Here is a 26,290-nt window from a genome sequence, read left to right on the forward strand (position 1 = left end):
ATTGTAGTTGTTGTCACTGAATAGTTGTTCTTTTCACAAACCCTGACCTAAACCTCACACAGCAGCAACAGTGTGCACTTAAGGATCTCTTTGGCTAACAGATCACCAGCGTCAGTGCCGATGTGGAAGGCAAGACTGACCAAATTCAAGCGCTCTGAACTCATGCTTGCAGCTCTCTTTACCACACTAATACACTATTAGGTAATGTGGATTAGTCCAACAAGGATAGCACTCATCCAAGTAGAGTTGTGGGTTGTAGTTATTTATTCTTATGAGACACTTGCATACACAGAAACCAGTGTGATCAGGATGGAAACCTGAGTAGCTTCTTTCTGAGAGCAAGTCTCCTTGCTGAATTGAAGCAGACCCCTGAAAACTGAAAATTATAAACCCAAATCAATTGGTATAAGGTGGAAATAAACAAGAGAGCAACAGATGACCACACCAATATGGGGTTGCATAGACTTTTGGAAAACAAAAATTTGAATGGAGCTTTTACTGGGATAACTTTTCAGCTGATTTTTATACACTTGTAGGATTTCAGTTGATTTTACAGCTGTATTTCCCATGTAGCCACAATGGATATCTAGTTATAATTTTTTCTCTTTTGTCTGTTACAGGCAAATGGACACAGTTTTGTACATATGGAACATGAAAAAGCTGTACTACTACTGAAGAGTTTCCAGAATACAGTAGACCTAGTTATTCAACGTGAGCTTACTGTCTAAATATTTTTTATAAATAGTAAAATATGTCTAGCCAGATCTAATGTTTAATGAAATAAAAATTTATATACATATATATATAAATAAATGAATATATATATATATGGGGGGAAATTGCCAATTGCTGGACCAATGGCAAACATAGTGCCAAATGTATAATATATGTTAGTACTGATCATTGGGAGGGATATCTATATAAATGTAACTTCCATGGGATTACATATTAGTTCTCATTGTAAGCCTCTGTGCATTGGTACCAGCTTTTTTCCAAGATGATTTTTAATTATTTCTAGATGTCATGTAATTTCAGAACACAGAAGCACACACAAGCTATTTACAAATTATTCCGTCCATCGAAAAACAGGCTGCATGCACACCACACCTTTAAAAGACATGACACCCACCTACCCCAATAGCCTTGTGAGGGATAAACTACAATTCCCAGAATACTCTGGGAGAAGCCATGCCCTTTTAAGGTAGTGTGTGTACCCAGTCACAGCCTCAAAGTTCTTCATGGCTTTAGAAAGAAAACTATTTAAAATTGTAATTCCCACAAAGTCTAAAGTCAAATATAATGGATTATTAAATAGTATTTTTATAGACACTTAAAATGAAATCTATATATAAATTAACCTGTAGTCCTATATCCACTTACCTGAGAATGAATTCCATTGCACATAATGGGGCTTTCTTCTGAGGAGACATTTATAGAATTGCACTTTAAAACTTTTCGGCCTGATACAACTAAATATTTGCGCTAGCAGGAGACAGTGCAATGAGCTCTGCTAGTGCAACAGGGCTCCCCCCTATTTCTGGCCACCCAATCAGCTGGGGGGGGGGGAGGGAGAGGAGGAGATCTTTCTGCCTGGCAAGCAAAAATGCTTGCACTGACAGAACAAACGTAATGGTGAGACACTAAATTCCTCCCTTTGCCTTTTTAAATTTCATGGGTGGTGTTCAACTGATTTGCTCAGAGTAGTAATGTCTAAGCTAATCCTTTTCATTGATTTCAATGCATCTATTCTGAGTAAAACTTAACCGAATAGCACCCAATGCCTTACAGGATTAATTTAAGGTACTCCCTGAGCTGGGAGAGGGTGTCACACATGCAAAACTGAGCTTCAGTGTGTATACTATTATTTGAAAAGCTCATCTCCTGCGCTTCATATGTATTTGCATCACTCAGGGTAGCTTGAAATAGTACAACCATATAAACCAATACAACAAAGACAGGCGAAGCCGAAGATGATGATAAGATGCACCACAGAGCAGGCATAAGATATACAGTGAGATATGATATAATGAGGTAAAATACTGTGGGTATGACCACAGAGGTGGCTTTTTTTGCCACTTCCCATCCAATATTCAATGTTCAACCTGGAACATGACATGGAAGGGAGCCTTTAAAGCAAATCTTAGGCAGCAGGCAACCTAGGAGGGGGAGGGATGGTCCCTCAGGTATCCTTTAGGGCAGGGATGAGGAACCTCTTTGGCCCTCAGATTCTCCCTAGGCCACACACTGCCCAACTAGAATGTGTCTCTGAGCTGTTCTAAGGCCTCTTGCTTGCCTGGAGAGAAAAAGGTGGGTGGGTGGGTGCCTGCCTGTCTGTGTAAATCTCTGCCTTTCTCATGGGTTTGCATGGCTGGAATGTAGTCTAGTGTACAAAAGTCTCACATCCTTTGTTCAGCCCACTTGTCCTCTGGCCCCTGGAAGGTTACCCATGACGTAATGCAGCCCTCAGTTTGAAAAAGGTTCACCATGTTTGCTATTAGGGCTTCAAAGATAATTACCAGAACTTTGAATTGTGTCCAGAAATGAATTAGCAAGAAGGGGATTTGCTCTTTCTTACCACAATCATAGGGACGCGGGTGGTGCTGTGGTCTAAACCACTGAGCCTAGGGCTTGCTGATCAGAAGGTCGGCAGTTTGAATCCCCATGACGGGGTGAGCTCCCGTTGCTCGGTCCCAGCTCCTGCCCACCTAGAAATTTGAAAGCACATCAAAGTACCTAAGGATCAGGGGTACCTCTACCTTTACCACAATCATGCGACGTGGTTTAGGGTTATACAAAGAACAGTCACAGCTAATCTGAATATTTGTAACCTGCAATGCACTCCTTCCATGTCATTTCCCATGTTCCAAGCTCAGACCCTCCTATTGCAAAAATATGCTCAGCTCAAATTCTTAATGAACAACATGCTTTATTTGATGAAATATGTGTAGGAGTTAATCCACAAGATGACAGTTAATGAAGGGGAAGTGTGCAAATCACTTAATATAGCTTATCAATAGAAACATTACTATAGCTAATTAAAAGTGGTTTGGCCCTAATGTAATTCAGTTCTCTTAGCACTTTACACAAGCAATAACGTTTCTGACTATACATTATAATTAAACTATTTAAAATATTTATATAACACCTTCTCCTAGGTTCAAGACAGTTGGCAATGAAATATAAAACCATAAAATAACTCAGGATAGCCTTACGACTAAACAGAATGTGGTTTCAGCTCAACTGTTTTATCAAATCAGATAATGATGGCAGGTTGCTTCATTAACAAGTGGGGATAAAGTTGATCTACCTGCCATGGAAGCCAGGGAATCATATGTTCTTGCTCTTTGTTTTGTAGCAAGAATGGAGAATAAGATGTTATTGCTTTTGCATGCTGTGGGCCTGTAGTGATCTTTGAATCCCAGATCAATGATCTAAAACTTCAAATGCTATGAAACTTACTAGTCCTCCTATCCAGATGGGGATCCTATGTTTTAAAATTCATTTGTTTTAATTTTTGATAATGATTTAAAAATACAGTGAAATCCAAAAATTGACATTTATTCTACACTTCTTTAGAATTTGACTCTGCTGCATTGGTTGCCATGGCACCAGTTCTGTTAGCAACTGTTCTTAAAGGTTTATTTACCAACTCTCACATTCGAGCTACACTGTAAGTAAAATAAAGGGAAAGGCTGACATTCCTTCAATTCAGCACAACAGCTGTTCAGGAAAACATAATGTGTATGGAGCATCACTACATGGAGGCAGTGACACAAACTTGTTATGTATCGATGCAGGCAGCCAGGACATACACTTGTGGGGAAAAACTCAAAGTATTTCTTTAAAAAGGTAGATGGCAAGTACTCTTAAGAATCATGCTTTTCTCCCATGCCTCTTGCAGTATAGACGTCTACTCTTACATGCATTAATAAATTCAAAAGCTTCTTGGTTTGGAACCACTGTTCTTAGCTATATGCAAATTTTAATTTATATATGAGCTATAACACATGACCACCAGATAACTCAAGCAACCACCATACTTAAGATTCAAAGTCATGTGTTCTGCTTATAGCCACGTGCTGCAGCAATTGCAGAAACCCTATGACTACAAATATAGGTAGTCAAAATGTAACTTCTGCTATTACTGGGTTTGCCACTACACTAATCTTTCTTCCCTCATGGAACTCAAGTCAGCATACATCTTGTTTCCATGTGATCTCCCATCTAAGCATCACACGCTTTCTCAGTGATGATGCTTCCATTTTGGAACCAACACCACCCCTCCATGATACCTAAATCTTGTTAAGTTTTAGATATCTGGTAATTCACACAGGCACATAGCAAGATCTGATGCCAGTATTGTTATTTTTAGGTGGCTGGCTCTATGCCTCATTTTAGTAACTGTATTGTGAATTTGAAACTGTTTTGTTGTAACTCACCCAAAAATTGCTGTGCAGTGAGACTAGATGAGAAATGTTTCCCAAAAAAGGGCAGACCTCTTAGCTACATTGGCTGCATCAAGTCCCTCTGGATGGTGCCCTGTGCCGTTTTTTCTAGAAAAAGAAATACTGGAACTCACCGTGAATGCCTCCCTTCTTCTCTTATGATGGCAATGGCACCCACCTGAGAGGTGCCAGAGCTGAGTTCCAGTGAGTTCTGGCTGGGGAAAAAGCCCCGCTTGTGACCAATTTATAAATAAAAGATGGAACAGTAGTTAATTTAAAAACAAAAACCTATTATAAACCTTGTGCCTAGGATATCTGGAATGAAAGCTATGTTCCACAAAGGATAGTCTTCTTTATCCTACCACTCTCTGCTTCCCTTTCTTGCAGCTGCAGTGCCTACCCATTTACCAAACTAAAACCAGTAGTTTCAGCGTTGTACACAGCTAACTTGTGAGTGTACTGAGTTCTGTGTCTGACTGCAATACATGCCTCTCTAAGAAATAATCAAGCAAATCACAGAAATATAAGCAAAATGCTAATTTGCTCACCTCCCTGCTAATGTTCAGAATGTATCATTGTCAACAGCAAGAGTGTTTAGTAACATTGATTCAGGTTTTCCATGTTTACAGTTTTCATGTACTTTGGGGGCAAAATTAAGATGGAACTCAAATAGTGACTTACACTTTCACAAAACATTTTTTATTCCTTTAGGAATTGCTGTTGAATATTTTCAGTTCCATTTTTTCCTTTGCTCATGGTCTTCATTATTGCATTGTGTTCCAAGTATGAGATAATAATAAAATCTATTTCTAAACCAGTAATTTGGATTGGATTCACATGTAGTGAAGGTGGGTTAATAAACAAGGGCAGTTTTTGCTATGCTCAACAACAATGGTAGTCATATTTGCGCAGCCCAATACTGACACCCAAAGGCAAAGCCTAGTTTTCCTCAGCACACACATTTTTAATAGCCAGATTTCTAATGCTCTATACAATAGCAGAATTTTAACTCAGACTTTTAAAATGAGTCGTCCTTACTAGTCTTTTTGAACTTTTCAGATGCGCATTAAGTCAAACACAAAACATGTATAATACACACCATTTTACTCCATCTAGAATTTTCATGCCCTCTTGTAAAAGCTTTTATTCTTAACATCAAGAAGCCACACCAGTTCAGCACAAGAGGCTGAATTTTTATAAACTGGGGCCTTTCCTGCCTCTTTGCTAGCTTAGGTGGCTTAACACTGGGCAAGACAAAGACTTATTAAGTTACATTTTTCTACTTGTGAGTACTGTAATCAAGTCAAAAACAACTTACTTTATTACAAATTTTACCATTTTATAAAACACATGTTTAATTATAGAGATAGCTGTATTGTAATTAATATTTTGAGAAAATTGTGATTTTGAGCTTAAATTATATACAGAACTGTCATTTTTGTATGTGTTACAAAGATTGCTATATGAAGAACTGTACTTTTCAGTTTAATTACAATATCATTGTAAATATGGCTGAATGAAGAACCACTTACTACTCTATGAACATAGATTGTGAATGTATTTCAATGTCTTTGCAGTATACAGATTTACTGAACTTGGAAGCTGCTTCATTTTACGTGCAAAAAGGTACTTTAAAGCTATATTTTAAATCTATTGATTCAGTGAAATCAATTATCTTTCATTTGCACATGCAGGTGGTATCGCTCCCATTTTAATTTGTGTATTGACACTAACTGGTAAGGTGCATATTGTGTCTAGAATGCATTTTGCAGATGCTTTCTGTACATAAAAAGAATACAGGGACTCAAACAATGCTGTGCAGCGTATAGCAGAGCCATTTTCGGCTTTGATGTACTCAACCTTTTTCAGTATTAAAAAAAGTGTTTTGAATAATATATTTAAAAGTCTATTGTATAAATAAAGGCACCTTATTGTAAGTACTTTGTGCGGGAGTCTTGCAATCACTTTTTTTTTTAAGACAACTATTTCACTTTTGCTCATTCATAGAAATAACACCAAGCTGTTTGCCAGGCTTCTTATTATTATTTTACTTCCTCAATCCAAGTGCATCAGAAGTACAGAACTAGAAATGCATTCACCAACATAAAAAGACGCTGTCAGCTTTTCAGGTAGTTCTCATTACCTAGGGGTTTGGACTTGCAGAGAATGGTTTAGTACAATGGTTGCTAGTACTGGATGGCTGTCAGCATGTTATTAGGCCAGTCAGCTGCATAAAGCTCTACAACCTTTAGAAGAACCCACTGCCACCATCCAACAGATGCATATGCTTCAGTGCACCTAACGCTATGCTGGATTGGGGTTAACATGTAGAATCAACTGGGGGGGGGCTGAAGGATTGCCACTGACATATTTAGAAAGATCCAAGTATGCAAGAATTGTTGCTAGTACTGCACCATCCTCACCTTCAGTATTCACCTTTGTAATTTGCTTCAAATATCAAGGACAACCAGTGCCTAAATTGCACTATGGCCAGCATACTCCCTTCTGGAAATGTTTTAGTAAGGGAAGGCGACACATGGGCAGTTGCTAGATCACAACAGCAACGAGACCAGGGGCAGCTAACTGGTGGCCTTCTAGGTGGTGTTGGACTCCAGCTCCTATTAGCCCCAAACAGCAAGACTAATGGTCAGAGGTGATGGGAGTTGTGTTCCAGAAACAGGTTAATCACCCCTGCACTAGTCTCTCGTTGGGTGCAGACTATGGCTTTCATAATTGTACCCAAAGTTTGGGGAAAAGGAAAGTATCTTATGGGCAATAGTGTATATATGCTTCTAATTATACATAACTCAACACAGGGGCTACTATAATAATCATAATAATTTATTATTTAGACCCCGCCCATCTGGCTGGGTTTCCCCAGCCTCTCTGGGCGGTCCCAACAGATTATTAAAAACACAAAAGCAAGACCAGGACAACACATTTAAGGGTGTAGGCATGGCTGTCTCAAATTAAGAACAGATCAGGGAAATTCACATCAATAACCCTCTTCCAAAAAGATTCCAGTTTCTACAAGTCTTAAAAATTTAATCTGAAAATGGGGTTGCATGGTTAAACAGTTTTAGAGTTAAAATAATTCCATATAATAGATCATACTCTGGTGCAGCTACATGCCTCCTCCTTTCCAACTCCCAGTTTCAGTTTTTTTGCAAAGAAAGGGGAAAATTCATGTGTGTGGTGTTCACAGCTGACACAGGCCATGTGTCTTCATACTAAGCTATCCTTGTACAAGTAGGACATCTCCAAAAAGAAGCAGCTCTTAATAGCTATAACATTTTAAAAAGGGAAATAAATGGAAACTGCTCATTTTGGCAAACTAGCATCTTGAATAATTGCAAGGCACACACACAACCAAGTATTAATTGTAAAAAAAGGAAAAAAATATTCCAACATTTGTGATGTTCCACACAGCAGTTTTTCTAAACATTTCTGGAATTTGTAAACAGTTGCACTAAGTCATTTGGTTAAATTTATGAAACTGATCATTTGATATATAATTTGAGTTTTATTTTCAAATAATAATTTGATAAATGTGCCAAATCATTAGTGATTAAGTCCACACCATAATTCTTCAGCAGGCAATCGCTTGGTGCAAATGCTTCATATTATGCAAATTAAGATCTGCATTTATTTTATGGGCAGCCCTTTTTTGGTGACCTTAAAATTAGCTAAAAGAAAAGGAAATTTAAAACAGGACAAATAGAATGCTGCTGGACCAATAGAAACATCTATCAATAACCTACCCATACACCATACAAGTATGTACACAAGCATCGTTTGAACTGGAGGCATGCAAGGTAAGAGTCCTTTGTGAAATAGCTCTTAAAAAGTGATCCCAGCATATGCACTGAGCTTATGCTAAATGAAGCAAATAGTTGTCATGTATAAGGACTTCAATCTTCAAGCTTCAGAAGGTAAGATCTTGCACACATTTCAGTTCAAACCAAGCACAACAGATCAAGTAGGAATTCTGCTTCTTAGGTATTCAAGCACAGCAGCTGTCCCCTTGGCAAGAATAGCAGCTCGAGGAGTCCGGAAAGGATTGCCTTCCAGCAAAAGTGTCCTAACAGAAGGACCAAAAACCAGTTAAGACTACTATATGTGTGTGCACGCATGTACATGCATACACACAATCGCCATTCATAAATGAGAAAACCTTATCACTTTTATTTTATTGTGTCATTTATTTAAAAATGGAAGTCAGCAATGCCTCTACCCCAGCCTAGTGCCCTTCAAAAGTTTTAGACCAACTCCCATCAGCCTCAAGCAGCATGGCTGATTGTCAGGAATTATGGGAATTGTGTCCCACACATCTGGAGGGCATGAGGCTGAGGACGCCTTCTCTACTCATTTACCGTATTGGCCCAAATATAAGCGGCACTTCCCTGCCCCCCAAATTCCGACTGTGAAAGTTAAAGTGCAGCTTATATTCACGACCTTACAAAAATTGGCTTTTACGATATTGCTGCTGAAACAGACATACGGTAAAATGGAACAAAAAAATGTTTTATTGCCGATTTGAGAGCTTGAGTCGCTGTGGAATTGTAGCAATTGAATAGCGATTTGCGATTTTAGCGATTGTACGGTAACTTTTGTGGGCTTGCAAGATCAAAGACTTAAATTGGCTTGGAGTTACAATTCTACCAACCACAGCAATTTTCAGTCTGTAACTCAATTTTAAGGGAGCGGCTTATATTCGAGTATTGTCTTTGTGAGAGATTGAATAGAAACACTAATCTAGTGTGCTGTTGAACTTTTAAGCAGATGAAGTGATAATAATATTTTGCCCTGAATAAGTCCAGTTGTGGTTGAAAGATGGCAAATAAACTGTATTGGCCCGAATATAAGCCGCACCCACAGATAAGCCGCACCTTTAAAATTCAAGGGGGAAAGGACAACACTCTCTGTCTTAAATAGTCACTTGGGAGATGTTTTACATTTTTCTTATTCAGACCTTTGTAGATGGAATTCATTGAATTTGAAACCAGCTTAAAATTCTAGTGTTATTGTAAATCCTGAACCTGGTTGGGGGAATTCATGCTGCAGATATACATGATCCCCTGACTCAATATTGATCCCTTAATTGGGACCAAGGGATCAGGAGAATACATCTCAATCAATTCTCCCTGTCTGCATCAGACCACATTATTTTATTCAACAGTTGAGCCGCTTCACCAATCACTTATGCATAAAATTCCAGCATTGCACCTTGAAAAGAAAACTGCATCGCCATCTATTTAGGACCATCAGTTAGGATGAGCAGTTTTGGAAACAGGGTTCTCCTGTGCTCCTTACAGGTTGACTGAGCTTATTTGAACATGGGCTTTCTAACAAATCTCGTTTGTGGAATTCTATCCCATATAGGGTTAGGAAAACTATCCATTCAAATATTCAGTTATATTGTACCCATGCTTACTGAGTGTATACAATCCTGGGAAGCAGAATCTTGTTCAATTCAACCAATGTCTGAAAAGATCCAAAGAGTACACATTTTCAAAATTGTAACCTAATCTATTCAAATAGTCAGATGACACAAAAATGAGATTGATTTCATTATGAACATTTGTACTGCTTTGTTTAGTCTTTCCTAGAATAAACATGAACATTTTCAACTAGAATATGCTGTATAGGAAAAAGTTATCCAAAATTCACGAAGTTAATCACCTGAGATTGACACAGTTCCCAAGTTCTGGTGGTACTTGTAAGAGGTCATTATTTTGAAGATCTAGGGTACCAAGCCTGTCCAACTTCTTTATTTGCAGAGGGTCCAGGGATCCAACCTGATTATTAGCAAGGAGGATTGTTTCAAGAGTTGGAATGTGATACAGCACATTTGGAAATATTTTAAATCTATGAAGAAAACCAGACACACTTCATTAATATAATTACGAATAACCTACCCAAGAATATAATTTGTAAATACAACCACTGCACAAGTGACTTGAGTTTATTAGGAGTCTTTAGAGAACTAGTTTACAAAACCAAGGGTTGGATTCAGATTAAGTTCTATTCTAGGCTGCATCAACAGAAGTATAGCATCCATATCAAGGGAAGTAATACCACTCTATTCTGCCTTGGTCAGACCACACCTGGAATACTGTGTGCACTTCTGGGCACCATAATCCAAGAAGGATGTTGACAAGCTAGAACATGTGCAGAGGGCAACCAAGATGATTAAGGATCTGCAAATTAAGCCTTACAAGGAGCGCTTGAAGGAGCTGGATATGTTTAGCCTGGAAAAGAGGAGACTGAGAGATATGATCGCCATCTTAAAATATCTCATGGGCTGTCACATGGAGGAGGAAGCATGCTTGTTTTCTCCTGCTCTGGAGAGTAGGACTCAAACCAATGGCTTCAAGCTGCAAGAAAGGAGATTCTGACTAATACATTTAGAAAATCTGACAGTAAAAGCTGTTCGGCAGTGGAACAGACTACCATGAAAAGTGGTGGATTCTTCTTCCTTGGAGGTTTTTAAGCAGAGATTGGATGGTCATCTGTCATGGATGCTTTAGCTGAGATTTCTGCATTGCAGGGGGTTGGACTAGATGACCGACCCATGGGTCCCTTCCAACCTAAAAGATTCTATAATTCTAAGTTAGCCACTACTTAACCCTATTGCTTTCAATGAAACTATGTGCAACCAACTAAAGTCTAGAACCAAACCAATATTTGGAGTTTCTAATTTTTCAGCTAATAATGGCTGACGTTCTTCATAGAGATGCTTCCTACTGAAAGTAACATGGTCCACTCAAGCCTTTTGCAGCCTTCTCCAGGAGTCATCCCTCTCACCAGACAACCTGCCTGAAGTTGGTGATAGTTGGCTCCTTTTGTTCTCTTCTCAAGTACTTTCCTTTACTTGATCTTGTCTCTTTCCTATTGTGTATTTTGTGAGTTGGTGGGGTTTTTTTAACTGTGTTTCTTCCTCTCTGTCCCTTTTGGTGTTGCTAAGCTGAGGAGTTTTCCTGCCTTTTTCATTCCCTACCTTCATAAAAGTGCTAGAATTTCAGGCTCAAAATGTTTTTCTTTAGAGAGCTGACTCTCCCGAGGCATAAAAAGTCAGGGGAATGTTTCCAAGGAAACAGAACCTAGAGGGGCACAGTCAAATAAATGTATAAACACTAATTCCCTCAGTAACTTTTTCGTAAGGATTCAAAAGCACGCTTTTTCTTTCACTTAGGTATTTTCCCCTAGATGCATATATGTGGAAGCGTTTACAAGGGTAACTGGTCCTTTTAAACAGTTACAGTTTTGAAATGAATGAATGAATGAATGAGTTACCTTATCAGTCCCTGAGGAGTTTGATGTGTCCTTGCAGAGGGTGGATTGGAATTACACTGCTGTATGAAATTACAAGATGGGCTTGTCCTTTTTCTAATTTCATGAGGCTTCACCCATAGCTATTGAAAATGCATAGATGCCTCTCTTTTTTCACCATTTTCAATTAATTGGCTTAAAGAACTCCAGTTTTCTGCACAATTATGTGCAACTTGGCTACGGCTTGCACATGGTACAATCTCAGATGCTCATCTGTTTTTTCTGCCATCATCTTGACAGTTCAGGGTTGTTGGGAAAATAAAATGAGGAGTGGGGAAATCACATACACCATATTGTACTCCTTGGATGAAAGGAGGGGTATAAATGTAATAATAAATAAAACCAAATAAACACCCAACTGAATACTGAGCTCTGCAAAATAGGGTCTCTGTCAGAAATCATTTCTGTTTTCTTTCATATGATGTAGGAGTCAGGCCTTTAGAGTGACAGTGCCTACTCTTTGAAATTCCTTCCATTAAATAACAGACAGGAGCTATCGCCAGTGCTCCCCCCCCCCTCCCCCAGGGTACACAGAGTACCATCAAGGGTACACAGTACCGTCAACTCTCTTTTTGTTGTTGTTAAAAAGTGAAGCACTTACTGCAACAACTTAATGGTGAGTACCAGCACCTCTTTTTCTAGAAAAAAAGCACTGGCCATCGCTATTGTCTTTCTGGCACCTGTTGAAGACCTTCCTTTTAAGGAGGATATTTATTCCAATCTATATTTGTATTTGCTTTGACATGGTTTTCATTGTTGATGTTTTTATTGTTAAAATCACTTCAGGAAGCAGTTCATTCATAAGAAAACAATATCTGGAACACCACAGGTTCCCCACACGTGACTTAAGCTGAAGTGACAGAGAAGTTTCCTCTTCCAACAGGACACTGCTGAGGCAAGCAGATTTTTTGAGTGAAGTTCTAAAAGCAGGAGCCTGCTGTAGATCTAGGAATAGGGATGTCCTGTAATACTACAAAGCTAAGACAAAAGACTAACCATGTATTGAACAATTTTGGTAGAGTTATCTACAAAACCACTTACCTGTTAAAGGCAAGATTAATTATTTGCAGTTTTGTCAGTGCTTCCATTTCATCAGGCAGAGATGTCAAAATGTTATTTCTAAGTTGAAAAAAGCAACCAAATACACCAACTATTAATTTTTATTAAAAGTTGGTATTTTAACTGAACCATTTTCAAATACAAGATTGAGATTCATTTGCCTCAATAAGCAAGCAGAACTGTTGGTACCTATTCTATTGTGAATTCCCATGACAGAGTGTCACTTGTGTATAGGAAATTATGTACCCCTACATATAAATCAACATATATGATGAATGCACATTAGTATCAGTAGAACCACCATGTTCAGGAACAATATGCTTTTGACTACCAGTTGCTGAGATCAGAGAAAATGGAGGGTTAAGATCCACTTGTGAACTTCTGAGAAGCATCAGACTAAGCATCTGGAAAAAGAGTTATATGCATATTACAGGTACCTCACAACTTAACGTGTAACTTAACTTACACAACTGCAACTTTGTGCAGGGGGGCGGGGGGGGGATAAATAAATGGAGACGACCATTCACCATTTATTTATGCTCCCTCAAGCTGCACAAAGCTACTACTGTGGGCTTACTTGGCTTTGGGAAGGCAGTATGAGGGCTCTGGGCCAGAGCCCTCACACTGCCTTCCGAAAGCCTCACCGTAAGGCAGTACTTTCCAAACTGTGTCACCACACGTTAGTGTGTTGGCTGCAGTGTGCCAGTGTGTTGTGCGAACACTTCCTGTGCTCTTCCAGGGGCTGGAAAGGGGTTAGTTTAACCTCTGGTTTGTTAGTAAAACTTAATTACTTGATTTGCAAAATGATGCATGTCTAAAAAGTGTGTCACCAAAATAAAAAGTTTGGAAAGCTCTGCTGTAAGGGCTCATAAGATGCAAGTTATCTGTACTGAATGGAAGCAGTGTAGGGTATGGGTGGATGTAAAAAAAGTTCAGCCTACTTTTTAGCTGCTGTTTTATTAACATTGCTTTATAGATTACAATAAATTATTATATATTGCATTATTTGGTAGCAGACCCATTCAGGGGGCGGGCAGCAGATACACTTGCCCCAGGCCTCAGAGGGTTAAGCCAGCTGGAGGCCCCTGTCAGGGACCAGCTGCTTTTTCTTTTTTGAGTTTATAACTTTATTCTAACAAGACTCTGGTCCAGGCCTCAGACAAGCTCTGCATGGGCCTGCTTGGTAGGGTCAGCTTTAAGCTTTAATAGCTCAGGCACTGAAATGGTTGTGTTTGTGTTGTAACTGGAATGTTCTACTGTTATGTTCATTGCTGTTTGCAAGCTGCTCTGGGGTTCACTTGAATACAAATACAGTGCAATTAAAAAAACAAAAACAAAAAACCTACCTACATTGCCTAACATTCAACTGTCAGCTTTAATCAAGAGGAAAATCTTTAAGGGAATCTACAAATTCCCTTCAAAAATGTCGTATAAACAAAGGTTTAAGTAATCACCTACCTAACATCCAAATGTGTCAGTCTGTGAAGCATACAGAGCTCCAGAGAAATAGACGAGAGCTTGTTGAAACCAAAATTTACATCAGAGACTGATTCTTTTAGTTCCACAATTCTGCAGCCCAGTTGTAAAAAAAGAAAGGGGGGGGGCAATCGATCTCATCAATTGTTTTGTGCTATTTCAAAACATCAGATTAAACCAGATTGTATTCACCACTGTGCAACTTTCTATTAGTTTCTCTCAAACACTGGGGCAGGACCCACCAATGAGCCCTAGGTCATCTTTAGATAGGCCTCAGCCACAATATGAAAATACTGTACCTGCTTCCTGATTCAAACTAACTCACTAAGTCTGAATTGGGAACTCTGCTTACTTTAAACCAGCGGTAGTTGATGCTGTGGGCCACAAGTCCCATTACCTCCAGCCAGCATGGCCAATGGCCAAGGATAATAAGAGTTCTAGTCCACAACATCTGTTGGGCATCATGTTGGATTCCTCTTGTTTAAACTATGGTTTGTTAGAAGAAGCCAGTATCAGAAATCTTGGGCCACATTCACATGCAACTCTCAACCATGGTTTAAAACAATGTGGACACACCTGCACTCCACTCTTCACATCCCGTGTGCCTAGGAGGATAATTTTGCCAAAGTGTACAGTAGTTTACTTTTACAGAACCATGGCTTAGTTTTTATATATACAGTACAGTATATACATAGATACACACACACACAAAAAAAAAAATCTATCTATCTATCTATCTATCTATCTATCTATCTATCTATCATCTAGCTAGCTGGGTTATAAAACTTAACAGAGTTTGTTTTAAATCAGACCCCTAGGCACTGGCGGAGGAAGAGGAATGTGGGGGGAGCGCCCCGCCCCCCAGAAGTGCGATCCCAGTTGGGTGCCATCATGGCTGCCCTCTCTGCGCTGGGCGCCCTGCCCCCAGGACGCGCATCACACCCCGCCTGCTCTCCGCCCCCTGATGCCAGAGCCTGAAGCTCCGCCACTGCCCCTATGTAGAGTTAAGCTGGGATTCTTTAAAAGTAAAAGTAAACTCTGCTGTAACTCTTCTCCCTTCTCATAACACTCAACTATGGTTTAGTGTTGTGTACAAATCAGGTCACTTGTCTGTATATCTATTGTGATGATTTCCTAAATTCTGCTGTAGGCCAAACCTTGGTTTATTTCCTTTTAAGTTAACACCACTCTGCCCTTCTCCACCCCAATGAAAGGTCTTACAATTATTATTATGGATTACTTAAATTTATATCCTGCCCTTCATCTGAAGATCACAGGGTGGTTTACAACATAAAAACAAATACATATCATAATAAGAACAAAAAACTTACCCCAATAATCCCCTCATAAATACATTTAAAAGACTATAGATTGCTTAATCAGTGAAAGGCCTCATTATAGAGGAATTTTTTTGCCTGGTGCCTAAAGATATGTCGTGAAGGTGCCAGGCCAGCCTCCCTGAGGAGAACATTCCACAAACAGGGAGCCTTTGCAAAAAAGGCCCATTCTCATGTTTCCAACCTCTAGACATCTTGAGGAGGGGGCACAAGAAGGGCCTCAGATGATGCTTGCAGTACAACACCCCCACTACCAAAAAGTACAGTCGTGTATGTGATTTCTCTCCAGTCCCCCCGCCCAAATACACTCTCAAAACGGACTTCAGCCCAGGTTTAATTAATATTTCTATAGGAGAAACAGTACCTTATTGGAATTTCAGTCAGCTGATTCTTGCTGAAATTTACAGTAGTGACTGGATTGGTTCCAACTGCATTCAGCACTTCATTTGGAATTACAGCTGCCTGTTTTTCACTGGAAAATATTTATTTAAAAAGTCATATTATTTAATAGAAGGATAACAACATTATCAATTGGCCAGAACGCCAATAGGAAAGGCACTGTACATTTCAGAGTCGTGTTGCAAAATGAATTATATTGTACTCAAATATCAAAATAAAACATGGTTAGGAAGCCAGATCCCAGTATCCTAAGGAGACAGCATTTTAAAAAAGGAAAGATGCATTAGTGTTTTTATAATCTTTGCAACACCAGATAAAAAGCCTCAACAATACTAATCCAAAGACACTTTTAGAATGAAATCCTGTGTATAGGTAGTACTGTCTGGTTTGTTACTGATCTTATGTAAGCCATTCTGAGAGCCTTTTAAACTTAATAGTGCAGTACCTGATTGGGGATGTTTGGGTGCATCTGTGAAGCCAATCTCTTCTCCCCCTAGATACCCCTGAAAAGTACTGCTGCTCCTGCTGCTGCTGCTGGGAAGCTAGCACTGTGGCTCCACCCCACTAAGTGAGCCACTTCTGAATTATTTAACAAAATTTATATACAGCCTGTTTGTAAGGAAACGTCCAAGCAGTTTACAAGAATATAAAATATAAAATAAAAAGTTTCAATAAAGAAGTTAAAAAAAGGTGTTTTTTGTGGAACTTTCTTTCACTCATCATTAAAACTGCACAAGTGCCATTTGCTCTATCAAGGATGCATCACATGGTATCCAACAAAGTAGTTCTGTAAGCACAAGGACTTCTGTCTGCACAATGTAAGTTCCCCTCCCTCTCCCCAGGCACCCTCTAAATCTGTTCTGGAGGTTCCCCAAAACCCTTTGGAGCAGATCTGGAGAGGGCACAGAGGGGGAGAGAGGGAAGTTCCATTGTGTAAATGAAAACAGAACAACTTTGTTGGATTCTGCCCATTATATTTGTTTTTATTTACTGTATTGGTTCGAATATAAGCCGGACATTTAACATTCATGGGGGGGGGGGGAGAGACAATACCCGAATATAAGCTGCTCCCTTAAAATTCCACAGGCACTCACACCTGTTCCATTTTACCATATGTCTGTTTCAGCAGTGATACTGTAAAAGCCAATTTTTGTAAGATTGTGAATTTAAGCTGCACTTTAACTTTTCATGGTCAGAATTTGGGGGAAAAGTGAGGCTTATATTCAGGCCAATACGGTATATGTCTAGAGCTGAGAAGCTTAAAATTCTCTTACCTATAGTCCAATGTTTTTAACGCAGTTATAGCATGCAGATTAATTTTTGACTGACTTGGCAGAGTCATTGCTGTCACAGGAAATTCTCCATTTGGACCAATTATGTCATCATCTAAAGAAAGCAAAAGTAAGTATATATGTTTAATATTTTACAAACATCAGAATCTGCAAAAATCTGAAGATTTTAAAAAATGTAACCAAGTAGTTAGGATGATTTTTCATTTCCATTTTACCCACTTTGGAGTCTGAACATCATCAAAGTAAGAGTTTTCACAGCAGATGAAGTTTGCTTCATTCAGACACAATGATAATTAATGAAGACTTTGTTCAAAATATTTCATACAACAGATCAAGAAGACTCTCAGGCTTGTTCTTTGGAAAGTCTGCAAAGGCTGGGAATATCAATATTTCCTCCAAGTGTAAGAAGGTATTTTGGACTGCAGTTTTATCCAGTTCTATCTATATCAGTGACTTAGGGCATAGAACTTTGTATTCCTTAACTATATCAAGACCAATGGAGCAAGTGGCTTTAAGTGAACCATTTTTGGATTGCATTTGTAAGTATCTTGTGTCAATCTGTTCAAGCGTTGCCAAATGTCAAAGAATTGTACAGGGTGTTACAGGAAAATAACTTTGTGATTGTATAGCCTAAAAACTTGGCTGCAATACATTTTTAATTTATTTAAGAGGAAGCTATACAAATGACGCAGAGAAAATGCTCTGATCACATGTGGCTGATACAGTTCCCGATCAATTCTGGAACACGTCTTAAAAAACCTGACTATGAAACATCTTGGCAGTTAAGGCTATATAGTAACCCAGGTTATTAGTTCTACCATCTAATTTTTACAGTATACATACAAAATATAACTAAGGAATTATTTTCAAATTATATAAGAGCCAGACCTTTCAAATGCCATCACGAGCTAGTTATTAGGCACTAGTCTCGAAATCCTCTGGCACAAACAGTTAAGATTCATTCTCTCTTTCTCAATGTATTTATGTTTAAATACATAAATTTAAATTTAAATACAGCACCAAGGGAGAAAACAGCCTTAGTGATCAGACATGAACACATTTACTTATAAATATGTCCCTCATCTGAAATCAATAAAGCATTTTCAAATGCTTTTAAGCATGCTTGTAGGCATATGTACAAAATTAAGTATGTGGCTATTTCCTTATTAAGTAAAGGAACACAAGGAAGTTATCAGCTTCAGTCAGAAATGTCATTCTTAATTCCAAGTTATCCAGTCATCTAAGCCTACTTATTGGGGCTTAATATCATTTGGATTATAAATCTTATTAATACAAAAAATATTGGTGAATGTATTTTGGGAGGGTACAATTTATAACTTCAATACTGAAGTCATGTGTGACAATCCAGAGAGTGACCTTAAGCATATCCACAACTTTTTGCCTTTTTTCCTTGGAAAAGCAAACTATTGTATCACAAACTGCTGCAGAAATTTCCTCTAGATTCTAGGGCAGTTTGCTATGTAGTGCAGGGAACTGTCATGCTCAACATTCAGAGCTAGCTGTAGGAAATGTAGCAATTGCTATCTTTGCATCTTCCACCTCCATGTCCATTTTAAAGAAATACAGTGGTACCTTGGCTTACAAATTTAATCCGTTCCGGAAGCCCATTCTTAAACCAAAGCGTTCTTAAACCAAGGCATGCTTTCCCATAGCAGTGAGGGACTCAATTTACAAGTGGAACACACTCAACAGGAAGCAGAACATGTTCTTCTTCCAAGGCAAAGTTCACAAACCAAAACACCTACTTCCGGGTTTGAAGCTTAATCCAAGTTGTTCATAAACTAAGCAATTCTTAAATCAAGGTACCACTGTAGTAAACTATTAAGCTGGTACGTAGTCAACATGTGATTCCTCTGGACATTGTTTCCCACTGTTCTCTTAACACTGAGCAAGAGTTTTCAATTTATTTATGTAAGAATTTATTTCTATAAAAATTTATATAACAAGGGATGTACTTCATTCTGATACATACTAGAAACCATCTCTTATGTGGGACTTGGAAAAGAGAAAAGATACGCAACCAGGTGTGAACAAATAGATTTCTAGACATAACAAGATCGTGAAGAGTTAATCTAGCTAGTCCAAGAGTTGATTTAACTGTAACCTTATCCTCTCAAAGAAAACTTTTACCTTGTATTTTACTTCTAAGGTACTTCAGAATTTCTTGCGTCCCTTTCTGAAATGGAAGAATAAACGCACAAAAAGCTTGTCAACCACTTGCATCTTTTGAATCTTAAGGGGTAGAAACAACTCAAGACAGTATGTAAATTATGCTCTTACTTGTACAACATCCCTTCGGATTGTCCTTAAAGGGTTTCCTTCCAGCCCCAAGAACTTCAGCTGAGACAGGTTTCCTAGCTTGGAAGGAAGGCTGCAGAGAAAAGAGTTCTCTTTATAAACAACCTCAAAGCCAGAAAATGAAAGCAATGCTCAGTTCAGTTATTCAGGCTTGGATCCAAACTACCATATTTTTAACTCCATAAGACGCACCTGACAATAAGGCACACCTAGTTTTTAGAGGGGGAATGCAACGAAAAAAAATATTATTTAAAGGGAGCGCTGAGCAGAGCCTGTATGCATTCCAGGCTCTGTTTAGTGCACCCTTTCACGAGCCACGTGGAGCGTGTGTGTGGCGCTTGCAGGCTTTTCCCCGAGGAGGGAGAAGGGCAGCCCATCACTCAGAGAAAAGCCCCGTGTGGCTCTTTAAAGGGAGCTCCCTGGATCCCTGGATGAAGGTACCCCGCTGCCCTGCGGAGGTTTTGCACAGCTAAGCCAGAATCCAGAAAAGTGAGAGGGATCGCTGCGCAGCTGTTCTGTCTTCTGGCTTAGCTGCGCAGCCTACATTCACTCCATAAGACGCAGACACATTTCCCCTTACTTTTTAGGAGGGAAAAAGTGTGACTTATAGAGCGAAAAATACGGTAAGTGCAAACAGTCACAAGCTCCTTCTATTCACTGATAAGGAAATATCCAGTTGAGAATCCCCCTAGCAGAAGGGATGGGAAAGGCAATTTTCACAGGTACCTCCATGCCACTTTTCCTGCTGGTCTGAATGATTTCCCCAATCATCCAGAGCAAAATTTCATGTGGACACTGCTCTTGTGGGTATGCGGAAATCAGTGAAAGATGCCTCCACCCACTTTTGCTGACGGGAGCACTCTATTAGCGGAACTTTCACCACTGGTTAAGATCCAAGCCCCTGCATTCTGAACCCCGTTAATTAGAGCATTATTCATGGTTCAATATTACTTTACCAATTAATAATAATGTATTTCAAGAAACAGTATGGTCTGAGCATTTGCTTTTAAATTCAGTAACAGTGTAAACTTGCTCCAAACTAAGGAAGACAACTAATTATTATTATTTCTACCTCGCACATTTGGCTGGGTTTCCCCAGTCACTCTAAATAATGCCCATAGTCTTACCTACTAATATCATTGTTGGATAGGTCTAGTCGCTCTAACCCCTGTAACAGGGTTATTTCATCAGGCAGCGATTTTAGCTTATTATCTCTTAATTCCAATACACACAAAGAATTCAGATGTTTCAGATGGTCAGGTTTTAACACTTCAATCTGATTTTCACCAACATGCAACTCCTAGAAGAATTTTAAAAATGAATAAATCGCATAATCTATCAATTCTGTATCAAGGTTAATCTATTACATAGGAGGCAAGTCGTATTTTTACATATTTATTGAATTTAGAGATTTTTAAGCAGATAGTCTACAGCACACACGTCCAACTCCCTAGAGTTTTTTTAGGCGAGGCTACAGTTGCTCCACTAATTAACAAGCAGGAGCAGCAAAACTTTCTGACAACAGCAGGGGCAGAGCCAGGGATCATAAGGGAGCCCACGGTCAACCACAATCAACAGCGATCATTCAGGTATCAATCTGTCGATCGCGATCAACCTGTTGGACATATAGCTGGTCTATAGTTACCTTGTAGAAACTTAAGTCATTAGAGTTGCTATATTATTCACTTACTAAGCTGCACGGAACTCAGCCAGAGTGACTTCTGCATTGGATTGGCCCTCACCAGCCTTATTAAAATCTGGATAGAATTAGTTTTCATTTGAAAAATGTTCCATCTACACTTGAACAAAAGCTTTATGTACATGTGTCACTGGGATGCCCCTCTCTTTGAAGAAAATGCTGCCTGAAAGCACCATGTTAATTGTTAAATGCAATGTAACCCTAGCATCACGAGACAAAATAAAGCTTAGAATCCAATTTCAGAAGCTAGCCGCTTTAACCTGACCACTTTTATTTCAGTTTCACCAACATAAAGATTAACTTATCCTTAATTGCAACAGGCTTCAGCAAAGAAAAGATTCAATACCACAATCTATACACACACAGGCATCAAACGTACTGAGAATAAATCTGTTTTAAAAGATGTCTTCATTGGAGTTTACATATTTTAGGTAATATGTACTGAGAATAAACCTTACCTTTAAAAATTTACATGAAGGAAGGTCTGGCAGGTAACACAATTTATTTCTCCTTAGATAAAGCTGCTCTAATGATACCATATTGGCCACTTCAGGAGGTATTGTTTCCAGATAGTTTTTTGAACAATCAAGCTGTCTCAGACCTATAGAAAGGAACATAAGAATAGCTCTGCTGGATCAGGCCTTAGGCCCATTTTATCTAACATCTTGTCCTCACAACAGCCTAACACAACAAAATGCCAAATAGAGAAACAAGTCGAAACATTAGAATTAAAAAAATAGGGTGGCTTTACTAAATACAAGCACCACACGAGATTATTTTTTTATTATACTTCTGAAAGAGGCTTCAAATATTTGCCAGCCAAGCCAAATATTAATTAATGCAAAGGCTGTAGAATATATTGCTGGATTTTTAAGTTATACCTACATTAGAATCTTCAGAATTCTTAGTTAAGAGCCATGACACTTGGGAATAAAAGACAATGACTCACAGCTGAGGAAAACCCTCTTGTGTAGGCAAGAAGGCACTTCCGCTTACAAGGCAGAGTTGCCCCTTTTCCCTCTGCGAGGTTTCACACACTGTCTCAGAGGGTCCCAACAATAAGGAATGACTTTTCAGAGGGCTTGGTAGTCTGCAGTGTGAATGGTGAGTGGGAAAGCCCTGTTACATGAGCAGAACTCTGCTCATGTTTCTTTCAGTCCAGACCATTATTTCTAGCTGTACAAAGACACATAGCCGTTTACACATTTCTGAATACATGCTGCCCCACATTTGCCAAGGAAAACTATTGCTTTCTGCTGTGAATAGCTTACATTGCATGCAGATTACAATGCAGAGGCACTTTACATATAAGCGTCTTCTCATAACTTGTCACAGGAAAGTCTTACTGCACTGTGAAGACCAGTTCTGCTGGACTACCAAGTGCTGGTTAAAATTGAGTGCCACACTTTCTCAACTACATCAGTGGTTCTCAATCTCTTTCCCCCATGGACCACTTGAAAACTGCTGAGGGTCTTTGCCGACCACTTAATGATTTATCTGCCTATTGTAGCAATGGTATGCACAGTGCTAGATGTTGTGTGGTTGTTGTTGTTTTGATGTTTTATATATATATTTACTCTATTTTTATAGGCACACTATGGGCCACCTGAATGAAACTAGTGATCCACAGACCAGTTTGGGAACCACTGATGTACATGAACATAAAATTCCTTAGAGAAGAGTGATAGCAATGTACTTTTAAAATGAAGTTTTATTAAACCCCTACTACCAGGAAAATAAGACAACAAAAAGATTCCAGTCAAGTCATAATTCAAGGCTTCCTTACTTTTCATTGCACTAATTTCTGCTGGCAGGCTCTTCAAATGATTACAAGTCAAATTGAGCCGCACCAAATTTGTTAGAAAACGAAAACTTGCTGGGATACTAGAAATACGGTTGTTGGAAATATCCTAAAGAAAGCGGAAAATAAAAATTAATGTTATGGTTTAGAATGGCTATGTAAGAAAATTGTGGTGAATAAGCTAAGTAGTATCGGTTCAGCACTAAGTATGAAAACATGGCACAGTTATTAGTCAGCACTTGCAGTATTTCCACCCTGGTTCTTTTTCAAATGAAGTCCCAGAATTTCTTGTTTGGCATGGCCAGAATGCAGTAGTTCCAATGTCAAAGGGATTATAAAATAGTAATATGAATGGCTAGCAGCAATGAATGGAATATTCACTTGGTAGACTGAAGACAGTCATAAGCCTCATCATAGAAATACATTGTTTGAAATAAATATGATTCACTGTGTGTGAGCAGCTTTCTCAAATATGATGGACAATTTTTATACCTGCTTACAAGTACAGTCTGAAATATCAGCAGCTTCTCAGTTTAGGAAAAAGACAACAGGGGAAGGGACAGAAAAATGATAAACTGGAAATAGTATGGAAAAAATGGATTACATTTTCTCCCTCTCTAATTATGCTGGAACTAGTGGTCTTACCCAAGAAAACTGACCAGCTGAAGATTCTGGGCAGACAGAATAAAGTACTTTGCAAAACATGCATCATGAATTGGAATTCACTGCTACACAATAAGGTGACTGCCACACTCAGGTATCTTTAAAAGAGGGTAAGCCTATTATTGGTTATTAACTGAGATAGCTATATGGATCCTTGATGTTCTCAGGTAACAAATCTATTAATAAAAGCTGCAAGGTGTGGGGAGATGGAGACAAGAGAGAATGGCTGTTGCCTTTCTAGTGAACTTATGGGAAGCATCCCATTGGCCAGAGCTGAAAACAGAATTGTTGGCCTTATGAAAGAGAAGTCGAATTTTCAACACAACCCATGAGACTTCTGAAGGAGATAATTTTAAAAAATTTAAAAAAACCCACACATAATTAATCAGCTTAATTTTAAACGAATCAGATACAGTAAAATAAAAGATTTGACAAATCATACAATTTTTGCAAGCAGTGTCATACATAGAATTTAAATGCTTTCATAGCAAAACTGTCAAACGGGCACCAAATGATTATTAATACGGGGCTGGTAAATCAAAGGTAAGAATTTTAAAAAACAGTACCCATTCAAGAGTTATGCAAGTAATGAACTAATATTAGTAACCAAAACATCACCAGAATAATCATAAAAGCCTTCTCTACTTACCAAGTCTTCCAAACTAATAAGCTGCCCAAATTCATCAGGCAACTGATTTAATTCATTGTGCTGCAGAAGCAGACTTCTTAAATGTTTTAGTTGGATAAGCTCCTCCGGTATATCTTTTAGTCTATTATGGCTGTTGATAAAATAAAAATTATGAAGAAATGCATTAGTAAAGAGGGAAAGGGACCCCTGACCATTAGGTCCAGTCATGGCCGACTCTGGGGTTGGGGCGCTCATCTTGCTTTATTGGCCAAGGGAGCCGGTGTACAGCTTCCGGGTCATGTGGCCAGCATGACGAACCAGAGCAGCGCACCAGAGCAGCGCACGGAAATGACGTTCACCTTACCACCGGAGTGGTATCTATTTATCTACTTGCCCTTTGATGTGCTTTCGAACTGCTAGGTTGGCAGGAGCAGGGACCGAGCAACGGGAGCTCACCCCGTCGCAGGGATTCGAACAGCCGACCTTCTGATCGGCAAGTCCTAGTCTCTGTGGTTTAACCCACAACGCCACCCGCGTCCCAATGCATTAGTACTTTGTTCTAAAACAATCTTGCCTGTTAATTTACAAATGTTACACGTCCACAAGAACCTACTATCTACACATAACTAAAAACTAATGTACTTAAACTTTCCTCACCTCAATCTTCACTTTAAAGATCTTTAAACTTTTTCCATTCCTTAAACATGCTCTGTGTACAAAGTTTGTACAATATATTTACCTCACATTAAGTTTCTGGAGATTTTCCAGTGTTCCTATAGCAGAAGGAAGAGATGTCAGTTGATTATCATGCACCTAAAAATAAAAAGAAATTGTCAGCACTTTTACTTACTTCAAAAAAGTAAGAAATCAATTGCTCCCTGTACTTCAAAAAAGTAATAAATCAATTGCTCCCTGTACCAAACAGTTTAGGATCCAAGCATTACCATCAGCCAAGCATATATTCTGAACTATGTCTGAAAATATGATAAATGACAAAGCTCTTTAAATCTCTCCAGTTTTTATTTAACACATTGTTAAAGTGTGTTTATTTATTTTACTTATTTCGTAAAATTTATATACTACTTGATTGCATGAAGAACACAAAAATGTATCTTTAACATAAGATCTGTGCTATCCCTGAAGATTACAAAATACAACAAAGCTCTTACAGAATGAAAGAGGCCTATTTCCCCCACTTTTCATCATAATATGAATATGAAAGCAACATTAATCAAAAATATTGTACTCACATCCAATACAGTGAGAGCAGGCAACAGTCTTAGATCATCAGAAAGACACTGCAGTTTATTCGAAGATAATATTAGTTTGGTGAGATCGGTTTGTTCCCACCACCGTTCATCAGCACTAAAGGAAAGGTTTTGCTTCGCCTCTTCTGGAGTATCCAAGTTTATTCGCCATACATGTGGAGGGACTAGAGACAGAAAAATGAACACAAGAAAAGCCCTTCTGCATTAAACCTAAGGCTCACCTAGTGCAGCATCCTGTTCTCTGTGGTCGACCAGCAACCTATGGGAATCCCACAAGAAGTCACCATTTGCAACTTCCAGCAACTGCCTCTGAAGGTAAGTAGGCAGCCATCAGAGCTAGTAGCCACTGACAGTCCATGAATTTGCCCAAACATCTTTTAAGACAACCTGAGATGAAGCAGAAATGGCTGTATTCAATTCCACCACCCCCCTCAAATGAAACCCACCGAAATCAATTGACCTCGTGTTAGTTAACTTCAGCGCTCCTATTCTGAGTAGGGCTGGCGCTGGATGCAACTCAAGCTCTCCTCTTCCCTTCACCCAGGCTTAAGAAATAATAAGCAGGTTCTTCC

The 26,290-nt window shown here is 38.9% G+C and overlaps 2 protein-coding genes and 1 long non-coding RNA gene across 14 annotated transcripts in view; 1 reads left to right on the top strand and 2 right to left on the bottom strand.

Annotated features, from left to right (window-relative positions):
• The window catches only part of LRRC7 (leucine rich repeat containing 7), a 172,062-nt gene extending 165,680 nt beyond the window's left edge, over positions 1 to 6,382 (top strand). For 5 of the 8 annotated variants that reach the window (XM_081915427.1, XM_081915433.1, XM_081915435.1 and 2 more), the window contains 2 exons: positions 621 to 711; positions 5,157 to 6,382. In XM_081915427.1, the coding sequence (XP_081771553.1) occupies positions 621 to 711; positions 5,157 to 5,239 (174 nt within the window). In that variant the 3' untranslated portion in view covers positions 5,240 to 6,382. Of the gene's footprint in view, positions 1 to 620; positions 2,436 to 5,156 lie in introns of those variants that run through there. The other 3 variants (XM_081915431.1, XM_081915436.1, XM_081915438.1) reach the window with 3 other exon arrangements.
• The window catches only part of LRRC40 (leucine rich repeat containing 40), a 29,145-nt gene that overhangs the window by 312 nt on the left and 2,543 nt on the right, over positions 1 to 26,290 (bottom strand). For 2 of the 5 annotated variants that reach the window (XM_081915444.1, XM_081915441.1), the window contains exons 2-15: positions 25,701 to 25,882; positions 25,190 to 25,263; positions 24,472 to 24,601; positions 23,145 to 23,268; positions 21,817 to 21,959; positions 20,787 to 20,959; positions 19,642 to 19,732; positions 19,492 to 19,537; positions 17,323 to 17,434; positions 16,014 to 16,121; positions 14,295 to 14,405; positions 12,819 to 12,896; positions 10,128 to 10,313; positions 8,175 to 8,526 (exon numbers count right to left, since the gene is read on the bottom strand). In XM_081915444.1, the coding sequence (XP_081771570.1) occupies positions 8,421 to 8,526; positions 10,128 to 10,313; positions 12,819 to 12,896; positions 14,295 to 14,405; positions 16,014 to 16,121; positions 17,323 to 17,434; positions 19,492 to 19,537; positions 19,642 to 19,732; positions 20,787 to 20,959; positions 21,817 to 21,959; positions 23,145 to 23,268; positions 24,472 to 24,601; positions 25,190 to 25,263; positions 25,701 to 25,882 (1,664 nt within the window). In that variant the 3' untranslated portion in view covers positions 8,175 to 8,420. Of the gene's footprint in view, positions 1 to 8,174; positions 8,527 to 9,879; positions 9,930 to 10,127; positions 10,314 to 12,818; positions 12,897 to 14,294; positions 14,406 to 16,013; positions 16,122 to 17,322; positions 17,435 to 19,491; positions 19,538 to 19,641; positions 19,733 to 20,786; positions 20,960 to 21,816; positions 21,960 to 23,144; positions 23,269 to 24,471; positions 24,602 to 25,189; positions 25,264 to 25,700; positions 25,883 to 26,290 lie in introns of those variants that run through there. The other 3 variants (XM_081915443.1, XR_014169420.1, XM_081915442.1) reach the window with 3 other exon arrangements.
• LOC309372143 lies at positions 247 to 5,160 on the bottom strand. The gene is made up of 2 exons (XR_014169423.1): positions 4,440 to 5,160; positions 247 to 369 (listed from the first exon to the last, which is right to left on the bottom strand). It is a non-coding gene; the product is annotated as an uncharacterized lncRNA (long non-coding RNA).

This window comes from Podarcis melisellensis (assembly GCF_964234715.1).
Source record: "Podarcis melisellensis genome assembly, chromosome: 6".
NCBI classification, from domain to species: Eukaryota; Metazoa; Chordata; class Lepidosauria; order Squamata; family Lacertidae; genus Podarcis; species Podarcis melisellensis.